Source organism: Mesoplodon bidens, assembly GCF_964165515.1.
Source record: "Mesoplodon bidens genome assembly, chromosome: 2".
NCBI classification, from domain to species: Eukaryota; Metazoa; Chordata; class Mammalia; order Artiodactyla; family Ziphiidae; genus Mesoplodon; species Mesoplodon bidens.
The window spans coordinates 45642468-45654034 of record NC_138177.1 but is presented as its reverse complement, the minus strand read 5'-3'; the positions used below and the strand labels follow the sequence as shown (position 1 = coordinate 45654034).

Sequence of the window (11567 nt, the reverse complement as noted above, 5' to 3'; positions counted from 1 at the left end):
AGAAGAGGTAAGGAGGACCCAGACTCCTTAAGTATATTGCACCTTACCTATGTGACAAAAGAGAATGAAGTTAAGGTGGCATTTTTCACAGAAATGAAGGATCTCCTCTACTTGGCAACATTGAAGACGTTGAGGGACAGGTGGGAGATTTGGAGCCACTGATTATTTTTCCTCTTCCCATTGCTCTCATGCAGTTGTTATTGTGGCTGCTGTCAGTGACACTTCACAGGTCATTACTTACTCTTGAAAACGCCTTCCAGTGACCTGGCAAAAGTATGTAGAAAACAGGCCCTTGGACTAAAAGTCAAGTGAATTACATCCTAATCCCAGCACTTTCCCCAACTTGCTGTGTGAACTTGTGCAAATCTTGAGCTGCCCTTGTTCTCAGCGTCCTCTTTTTAAGGGTGCCGTAGTGGAAGGAGAGTGGGCTTGGGGGTTAAGCAAACATGGGTATAAATACCACACCTTACTTTTATGTTATGTAGCCTTGGGCAAGTTAAGTCACTCGCATAGTCTCAAGTTCTTCATTTTTAACATGAGGATAGCCTGTCCTAATACAGAGAACTTTAAATGAGCTCATACATGTAAAATGCTTTGCCAAATACCTGGCATAAACTAGGCATCCAAATATGTTATTTGCTTCACTTTTCTATAAAATGGGTGTTATAGGCTGAATGATTATATTCCTCCCAAATTCATATGTTGAAACCTAATGCCCAATGTGCTGGTATTAGGAGGTGGGGCTTTGGGGGGTGATTAGGTCATGAGGGTGGAGCTCTCATGAATGGGATTATTGCCCTTATAAAAGAGGCTCTAGAGAGCTACCTCGCTCCTTTTACCCTGTGAGGACACAATGAGATGTCAGCCATCTACAACCTGGAAGAGGGCTCTCACTAGAACCTGACCATGCTGGCATACTAATCTTAGACTTCTGGCCTCCAGAACTTTGAGCAACAAGTTTCTGCTGTTTATAACCACCTGGTTTGTGCTGTTTTGTTATAGCAGACTAAGACAATGGGGTTTCATCACCTCCTTGTCAAGTTGTTTTAAGGATCAAATGAGATTATAGATGATAACGTTCACTGAAAACTGCAAAATATGGTGCATTTGTATTCATGTGGGAATAAGAGAAACAGAACATAAATAACTAGGCACTATTGTATTATGCTCCAATATCCAAAGAAAATTATCTAGTGTTCTCAAAGTTTTTTTTTTGTTTATTTTTTTGGTTTTTTTTTTTTTGTGGTACGTGGGCCTCTCACTGCTGTGGCCTCTCCTGTTGCAAAGCACAGGCTCCGGATGCGCAGGATCAGTGGCCATGGCCCACGGGCCCAGCCGCTCCACGGCATGTGGGATCCTCCCGGACTGGGGCACGAACCCGTATCCCCTGCATCGGCAGGCAGACTCTCAACCACTGCGCCACCAGGGAAGCCCTTCAAAGTATTTTTAAAACAATTTTTAAGAAGGAAACCAACATGAATTGTTTTTATTATAAGAAACCATTTGTGGGGTTGGGCTAGGGAGAGGAAATGAAATTCCAAGTGTGATAAGATATAGAAGGATGACAGAGGTGGCTCTAATTACACCTATATTCTGGCTCATCAGCAAAAGTGAGTTCCAATCCAAACTAAATGTGTCAGCACTATTTACAATAACCAGGACATGGAAGTAACCTAAGTGTCCATCAACAGAGGAATGGAGGAAGAAGATGTGGTGCATATATACAATGGAATATTACTCAGCCATAAAAAAGAATGAAATAATGTCATTTTCAGCAACATGGATGGACCTAGAGATTGTCATACTGAGTGAAGTAAGGCAGACAGAGAAAGACAAATTTCATGTGATATCGCTTATATGTGGAATCTAAAAAAGGGTACAAATGAATTTATATACAAAACAGAAATAGAATTACAGATGTAGAAAATAAACTTATGGTTTATTTATCAATCTTCCAATTATTTGGAATTATTATTAATTATTATGGTTATTTATAAATCTTCCAATTTATCCCTCCCCTCTTTCTTCAGGGGGGAAGGAGGGGAGGGATAAATTGGAAGATTGGGATTGACATATACACACTACTGTATATAAAATAGATAACTAATAAGGACTTACTGTATAACAAAGGGAACTCTACTCAATACTCTGTAATGGCCTATATGGGAAAAGAATCTAAAAAAGAGTGGATATATGTATATGTATAACTGATTCACCTTGTTGTACCCTGAAACTAACACAACATTGTAAATCAACTATACTCCAAAAAATTTTTTTTAAAACACACAACAAACTAAATGTGTCAGAATAGAAAGATTAGTCCAATGACCATTTCAGTCAATCTTGAGTGATTCATGCTCATTGGAGACTTTGTGAAGATGGATAATGGCTAGAGTTCTTTGTTATAGCCTCCTGCTGAGTGTGCCAGGCAAATAAAAACACCTTGGCCACTCTAATTCAGTAGGACAACTCTTTCCAAACTCTGATGAAGGGAGCACTTTTCCACAGAATGTTTATAGTGCTCTGGAGTCAAATATGTTTAGGAAAATCTTTACCCTTATCTCAGATATTCACAGCACATATTTGTAGAGTAAAGCTTCTGGGAGGTCTTGGAGAATTAAGTACATTTGTTTAACCCAGAATTTCCCAAACTAATTAAACGATAAGACTTTTCCCCTTTCCTCTGCAAAGTCACAATTCATGGCTATTAGAACAATGTTTTATGTAAACACAAATCCAAGAAGATATCTGTCTCCCAACCATGGGCCCTGTTCTGTTATACAGGGGCCATAGTCAGTATGCCTCAGAGTGAGGTTGGTGGGAAACAAGAGCTTCAGGGCCTTTGCTAGATAATTGTGCATATTCTTCCATCAGTGTTGTGGAACCAGGCTGTCACTTGGAAGAGCAGAGATCATAGATGTATACTTCAGTATGGCAAATATTCACCACCACATGGATGCTGCAGAGGGTCTTGGGCGAGGGAGGCCTACGTAGCACCACCCAATGCCAGAGCACATTTCATTCTCATATCGAGCCATCAGCAAAGGGGAGTATGGAGAGAGAAAACTGAGGCACTGCCCTCATTCCGGAATGATGCAACAAATGCACTAAAAGTCAACCCACACCCCTTACTCTCCCTCCCCTGCTCAAAACCATTTCAGACCCAAATAATAGCTAAACTTGCCATTGAGAGAAATCTGGCATCTTCAAGGTGGTTATACAGTTTCTAAATTCACTCTCTGAACATGGTTCTAGCTTAAAGAGCAGAAGCTTAAATCGAGTAGTAAAAATCATACGGAGTAACAGGACACAGGTTTCACATCCTTTTCCCCCAGCGCCTTGTGCCCACACACACACACTTATTCTTCTATTTATTTTCCTCCACTATTCAGATTCATTGGCATCATCCTTTCCTCCCAGCGATGATCTATACCATTGTCTTCTTGCCACACAATCCAATTCAAGACAATTGTTTCTTATCCACTGTGTGCCAGGCACTGACTTAGAGTCATCCGTTCTCGGGGTCATCTTGGAGCAGACTCATCTTGGATTCTGCCCTCTCATGCACGGTATTTAACTGATTACAAAATCCCATCGATTCTACCTCTGAAATATCACCCCACTGTTACCAGATCTACTTCCTTAACTATCCTCCCACAGCCCTCCTTCTGGTCCTCATCATTTCTCACCCAGAAAAATGCAGCAGCCTGATGGGTCTTCCTGCCTTCAGAATTAATCCACTTCCATGCTTGGGCAGCCAAAGATCTGACCATGAACTAATGATGCTCTGCATCATCTACCGAAAACAGCCTCAACCTTAGGCAACAGCATGAGGGGCCCTTCATAGTCTGGCCCCTCACTACCTTTACAATTCCAAGTTTCCAGGACTCTCACCTTCTCCCTTTCCTCCATCATACCTCCCCCAGCAACAATGGAGTCTTATTCATTATTCTTAGTATATAATGCTAGGTCTGGCACAAAGCAGGTACTCAGCAAATTCCTGTCAAATGATATGTGGCATAAATGTATGAATGAATGGATGAAAAAGTAAATATATTACTTTCATACTGCTGCTGTAAAAAGTTACCACAAGTTTATTGGTTTAAGACAGCAGTCCTGGGACATCCCTGGTGGCCCAGTGGTTAAGAATCCACCTGCCAATGCAGAGGACACGGGTTCTTTCCCTGGGCCAGGAACATCCCACATGCCACGGAGCAACTAAGCCCGTGTGCCACAACTACTGAGCCTGCGCTCTACAGCCCATAAGCCACAACTACTGAGCCCTCATGCCACAACTACTGAAGCCCGTGCGCCTAGAGCCCCTACTCCACAACAAGAGAAGCCACCGCAATGAGAAGCCTACGCATCACAATGAAGAGTAACCCCCACTCGCCACAACTAGAGAAAGCCCATGCACAGCAATGAAGACCCAGCGCAGCAAAAAAAAAAAAAAAAAAAGACAGCAGTCCCCAACCTTTTTGGCACCAGGGACTGGTTTCGTGGAAGACAGTATTTCCATGCAGGGAGGGTGAGGGGTGGGTGTGGGGGGATGGTTGTTCAGGCAGTAATGTGAGCGATGGGGAGCGGCAGATGAAGCTTCGGTCACTTGCCTGCCGCTCAGTTCCTGCTGTGCAGCCCTGTTCCTAACAGGCCCCGGACTGGTACCGGTGCGCAGACCGGGGGTTGTGGAAAACTGGTTTAAGACAACACAAGGATATTATATTATAGTTCTGGAAGTCAGAAGTCCAAAATGGTTTAACAGGGCTGCATTGCTTCTGGAGGCTCCAGGGAAGAACCTGTTTCCTTGTCTCTTCCAGTTTCTAGAGGCCACCTCATTCCCTGGCTTAATGCCTCTTCCTGTATCTTCACATCACTCTAAACTCTGCTTTGATCATCCCATATCCTTCTTCTCTCTATATCTCTGACTTTGACACTCCTGCATCCTTCTAGTAAGGACCTTTGTGATTACATCATAGAGTCTACCTGGATAATCCATAATAATCTCCCTGTCTCAAGTGCTATAACTCAATCATATGCAAAGTTCCTTTTGCCATGTAAGGCAACATATTTAACAGTTTTGGAGATTAGGATGTGAATGTCTTGGGGTGAGAGGCATTATTCAGCCTTCCACAGTGAATCAATAGATTTTTTTTTAATGAGAAGTATCATAGTAGTATAAGCTGCCAGGGAAAATATTAAAAGGTGAGTCTAAACTCTGCTTAGAAAATCAAGGAAAAGCTTCACAGAGGGAATAGTGTTTGAGCTGAGTTTGAAGCATATGCAGGAGTTCTAAAGGGACACAGGGAGGCAGCTCTTCTATGTGGAGGAAAGAGCATAACCAAAAGCAGAAGCATGGAGACAGGGGCCAGTGGGTTGACATGAGAGAAGCACAGGTTTCAAGTGGAGGGTACAGTGAAAGGGAGAGTGGACTGGAGGGCAGGATCTTACATGCCACGCTAAGGAGTTTGGAGTTTACTCTGAAGTATGTGGGGAATCATTTGGGAAGCAAGCAGGGATATGAAACAATTATGTTCTAGAACAGCACTATCCAATAGAACTTTCTGCAGTGATGCAAATGCTCTCTATCTACACTGTTCAATGGGCAACCATGAGCCACATGGGCTATTGAGCACTTAAAATGTAGCCAGAGTAACTGAATTTTAAATTTTATTTAATTTTAATTAATTTAAATGTAAATAGTTATATGTGGCTTGTCGCTACCATATTGGACAATACTGTTCTGGAAAGATCACCTGGAGGATGGACTGAAGGTGATTTGTAGGTATGGGAGACTAAAGGCAGGGAGCCCAGAAGGCATCTGCCCAGATGAAAAGCGAACACAACCTAAAATACTGGCAGTAGTGATGACAGTTGGTGGAGACATTAGAGAGGGTTGTCATACTAGGAGTGTTTGATTGACTGAATGTAGGTAGAGTCAAGTCTAAGAAGAATCTCAGTATCTCATGTGGGTGGTTGAACAGTGCTATTCACCAAGTTAAAGGAGCAGAGTTTAAATGTTATGATGATAAGTTTAATTTAACAGACCTACTTTTAAGCTTCCTATTAAATGGAAACATTCTAAAATAAATATGTCTACAGCTCACGAGAGGGAGATCTGGGCTGAAGGTATAGGTTTGGAAACTATCAGCACATAGGTGAAGGCTGAACCCCTGGGTGAGGATGGTTTTACCCAGGAGGAGTAAATAGCCTAGAAAAGCAGAGGGTACAAGACAGAACCTCAGGGAGAACCAGCATAGGCTGGGAGGAATGGATTCTTGAGCTATGAGGAAAACGAGGAGAGAGTGGGGTTGTGGACTCCGAAGGAAGAAGAAATAAGGAAGGAAATGATGAGTTTTTCTTACAGAGCTCAAATGTAATAGTGACTGAAAAGTTGTCATGGGATTTGAGACATGTGACAGCAAGAGCAGTTTCAGCAGAGTGGGGATGGAGGTTGATGGGCAATGGAAGCCGAAGGAGTCATGGGTAATTGTGAGGGAAAAGGCAGAGGCACCATTGTAGACCCTAAGCGTTAACTCTTGTCTCAATGAGCTTGACTGAGAGAAAAAGAGAAGGAGACCAAAGGGTAAAGGGGAATGCAAAGGCAAAAGATAGGTGAGATTTACTCCCATTTACATGCAGAAGGCAAAGAGACTAAAGCTTGGGGGATGCTGAAAAGATAGGATAGAGGAAAAGGGGATGGATAACGCTGCCAGCTGTCCAAACTAAGCAGTCTATACTTAGTTTTCCATATGATAAAAGCAAACAAAAACACATAGGTGTAGATTCCATTTTAAAAATTCCATTTGAAAAATATAATTATATGTGCACAAGTAGTACAGTCTAATGTAAAATGTAAGCTATAACATAGATTTTTATCAGTATGCTTTCCCTGTCAGGCCATCTTTGGTCCACAAATTTAATTAAAGAGCCTCTGGTATTTCTGTCAAAACCTCTGACACATCAGAGAATGACTGATAGAGCAAGGTCTCTGCATCTCAGAGAATTAGCCCCTTGTCATTTGCTGAGCCAAGGCCAGAATGACCTTCTTTCCAGAAGCATCAGAGGTGACTATAGGAGCAAAGTTACAAAAGTATAAAATCATTCCCAACTTGCCCCTCAGGTTTCCCCACTGCTTCACTACCAGCACCCTACACACACACACACACACACACACACACACACACACACACACTTACACAGACACACGCAAACAGTACTTTACATAAGGATAACTATCTTAGTCTGTTCTGGCTACAAAATACCATAGATGGGGTGGCTTATAGATGACAGAAATTGATTTCTCCCAGTTCTGGAGGCTGGTTGGCTTCCTGATTCATAGATGGTCATCTTCTCACTGTGTACTTACATGGCAGAAGGATCTCTCTGGAGCCTCCTTTATAAGGACACTAATCCCGTTGATAAGGGTTCTGCCCTCATGACTAATCACCTCCCTAAGGCTTCACTTCAAACACCATCACATTAGGGCTTAGGCTTCAACATATGAATTATGGAGGGGGTGGGAGGGACAAAAACATTGTCAATGACAATGAGATAGTTGTGACCTGGGCTCATCTCCCACCTTCACTCTGACAGCCACCAGTAGGTTTAGAGTTGTCTCTAAGAAGTGGCCTCAGTAGAGTCAGGGGAACCGAAAGGAAGAAGAGAAGGGTCAGGAAGAAAAAGAAGATGGAAATACAGAGGTTCCTGCAGGAGGGAGTGTGAAATTAACACTCATGACACTTGAGGACACCTGGACATTTCATTAGCCATCATAGATTTTGGTCTTGGGAGTGTCAAGCCCACACAGAGAGTCAGATTAAGTAATATGGGAAGAGTGACTATAGGCCAGTGCTTTGTAAACTCTCTGAGGAAGAGGAGGAGGAGTGGGGCGGGAAGAAGGAGAGGAGAAAAGGGGAGGGGAGGGGGATAGAGAAGGTGAGGAGGAGGCTGCAGAAAAGGCCAATGCAACTATCTTCTGCTACTCCCTGAATTCTTCACATATCCCCATGTCATCAGCCCGTAGTCCCAGTCAAATGCTGGGGCTGAAAATCTGTTCAATGCTAATGGGACTCTAGTGGGAGATTTCTTTCTCTTTCCTGGCACTCCAAACGGTGGCAGCCTGGCCCTGTCTATTCATTAATGCCTGTTGGTCGATACTGAAGGAGATGACAGAGCACTTGCAAATGACACAGCCAGCATGTATTCCTGTGTCTCCAAGGAAGGGAGAATCTGCCAAAAACTCAGATCTTTTTCTACGGAAAGCTAAACAATAAAAGAGAAGAAGAAGAAACTTGGAGCTGGAAGAGTAATTTCAGGTTCACTATCATTTTCAGATAAGGAATATGTGGCTCACAGATGCTTAATGAATTGCCCAAAGAAACAAACCAGAGACCAGGTCTCCTGACTCCCCATCACGTTCCCTTTCCACTGCTTCAGAGGCTTTCAGATTCAGTTCCCTGGAGGCATCCTGGAAAAAAGAGTGGAAGGAAGCCCAGTTGAGTGAGCGGACTCTGGGTCCCCCACCCCTTCAACCACATTTAAACATAGTGATTGCTTTTGTCTCCCCTACACACACACACACACACACACACACAGGGCTTCTACATAATATTTATTTGAAGCAAATTTCTGTTCCTAAAACTAAGTTAAGAAACACTGTGTATACCATACTTCTATTTATGTTTTACATACAACAAGAAACAAGTCCTTGTTCTAAAGACTCATTATCAAATACAGAAGGCTTTTTTCAATATGAATATGACGTGAAACTGATGAGAGAGTGAACTGAATAGTGAGAGTGGGTGGAAAAAGAGTTAGTGCAGAAAGATTCCCATGCAGAAGGTAGACCTTTCTCTGGAGAGCGTATGACAGTGTTTCTCAAACTGTTTTTGTACATTGAAATCACCCAGAGAGCTTGTTAAAGCACACATCTCAGACCCCACACCAGAGTTTCTGATTCAGAAAGTGTGGGGTGGAGACCAAGAATTTTCACTTCTAACAAGTTCCTAGATGCTGCCGATGCTGCTGGTCCAGGGACCGCATTTCGAGAATCACTGGTGTAGAGTATAGACGGTTGAACAGGAGTAGCTTCTACAGGAGGTCCTCACGATGCTCCCAACTGAACTTTTGGTATAAAGCAAGAACTTCTTTCTGAGGCAGTATTATTCAACTGGTGCAAATAATATCTGGGACTTTTTTAAAAACATCTTTATTGGAGTATAATTGCTTTACAGTAGTGTGTTGGTTTCTGCTTTATAACAAAGTGAATCAGCTATACATATACATATATCCCCATATCTCCTCCCTCTTGCGTCTCCCTCCCACCCTCCCTATCCCCACCCCTCTAGGTGGTCACAAAGCACCGAGCTGACCTTCCTGTGCTATGTGGCTGCTTCCCACTAGCTATCGATTTTACATTTGTTAGTATATATAAGTTCATGCCACTCTCTCACTTCGTCCCACCTTACCCTTCCCCCTCCCTGTGTCCTCAAGTCCATTCTCTACATTTGTGTCTTTACTCCTGCCCTGCCTTTTTAAGACAAGGAAAAATGCTTATGTTATGATGTTGAATAAAACAGAATATGATTTCAATGAGAAAAGATAATAGGAAAGAAACTGAAATGTGCTAATTATTTTCCCTGCTGCACAAAGCAGACAGTATTTGATCTCTAGACATTATGTAGATATGGTAGTTGGTGGCTGGTATGGGAATAAATGCTTATATCTATATGTGTATCAGAGCTACTCATCCATTTAAAAACCATTCATAAACATTGGGGTTTGGGGTGGAAATAAATTTCTATTTATATGCATATGAGTGTCATATGCACTCATTCCTTCCACAAATATTTATAAATGCCTACCAGATGCCAGGCACCGTGCCAGGCACTGGGGAAAAGACACATGTTCATTGCCTGCAGTCCCATGAAAGAAACAGGAAGTGAGATAAGAACTAATAGAAGTTTATGGAAAATTCTGTGGAGAGGGAACCATTTGTTTTGACAGATATTGAGCTCCATTTTGGACAATTTAAGTTTGGGTTTGTGGAACATACAGGGTGAGAGATCAAGCAGAAAGCAAGCTGGAAAATGTGTAACTCTTGAGGGAAACCTGGGTTGGAGGTGTAGATTGGAGTCTCTAATTACAGGTATAGATGATTCCTCCATGAACATGAGTGACATATGAGGAAAAGAACACCAGCTAGATGAGGAGGAGCCAGTAAAGAAGCTTGAGAAGATCATGCATAAAATTAAGGACATATCGGGGCTTCCCTGGTGTCACAGTGGTTGAGAATCTGCCTGCCGATGCAGGGGACACGGGTTCGAGCCCTGGTCTGGGAGGATCCCACATGCCGCAGAGCAACTAGGCCTGTGAGCCACAACTACTGAGCCTGCGCGTCTGGAGCCTGTGCTCCGCAACAAGAGAGGCCGCCATAGTGAGAGGCCCGCGCACTGCGATGAAGAGTGGCCCCCGCTTGCCGCAACTAGAGAAAGCCCTCGCACAGAAATGAAGACCCAACACAGCAAAAATAAATAAATTAATTAAAAAAAATTAAGGACATATTAATACTTCTTTTTTAAACAATAGTGATTTATTTGCTTGATATAAGATTCCTGTAGTAATTTAGTCAGTATACCCTGCAGGAAGGAGATGATATGCTGAACTACTCATAACATGTCTAATACTTCCTGGTGAGAGTCAAACCATACTCAGTATTTTCATGTAAATCATGGTGTCTTATTTAAGTGAGCAAAGGTTTATCCTCACAAACATAATGCTCAAACCCTAATGAATAAATTTTCTAATAGTTTTCTCCTTAAGGCCATTAGCTTTCACTCATTCAGTCATATCTATGTGTGTGTATATATATATATATATATAGTATTGGTCATGTGCAAAAAATAAGTCAATTTCCATCAGTCTAGGGCGCTAACGGATTTGTAATGTAATCTCACATGTTTTCATGTGTGTGCATGCACACACACACACAAACACAATCTTTTACCTTCTTCCTTATTATCTTATCTCTCTTTGGGTGTTTAAGGTACAATTACAACGCTGAGACTGTCACACCTCTAGTTATAGTTGTCATGAGCTTTTACAATTTTAAGTAAAAATCACTCCTCAGTCTGTGGGTTAATATTCAATTCAATGTACATTTAATAAGCTCTTTTGTCCATGTTGATACAATAGTGGGTTAGAGGACTATTTCTGCACTCACTGAACTTACTGAGCAATAAGTAGCCTTTTTGAGAAAAGAAAGTTGGCTTTCCAGTTATTTATGTATACAGCAGTATATATATATATATTTAAAATGTGTAGATGATGTTTTTGTTATTTTGTTATATATATGGTTTCAGGTTGTCATTTTGGTCATTGTGCAAGTTATACATGTGTAGTACTGTACTTATAAGAATTTAAGATTTTCAAGGTTTGGGAGTGAAAGCTTTGACTACAAAGAAACAACACAAGGGATTGTTGAGGGTGATGGATCTGTTCTGTATCTTGATTGTGGTAGTGCTTACACAATTCTGCATTTGTCAAAAGTATAGAACTCTACACCCCCA

At 42.0% G+C, this 11567-nt stretch overlaps 1 protein-coding gene across 20 annotated transcripts in view; it reads right to left on the bottom strand.

Moving 5' to 3' along the window:
- Nucleotides 1-11567, bottom strand: part of LOC308612554 (uncharacterized protein) — a 164087-nt gene that overhangs the window by 46122 nt on the left and 106398 nt on the right. For 17 of the 20 annotated variants that reach the window (XR_014015116.1, XR_014015117.1, XR_014015118.1 and 14 more), the window contains one exon: nt 8386-8467. Coding sequence is in view for 13 of the 20 variants with exons in the window: in XM_081225092.1 (XP_081081218.1) it covers nt 8386-8467 (82 nt within the window). In the remaining 7 variants the exon portion in view is untranslated. Of the gene's footprint in view, nt 1-47; nt 265-8385; nt 8468-11567 lie in introns of all 20 variants that reach the window. The other 3 variants (XR_014015119.1, XR_014015122.1, XR_014015121.1) reach the window with 2 other exon arrangements.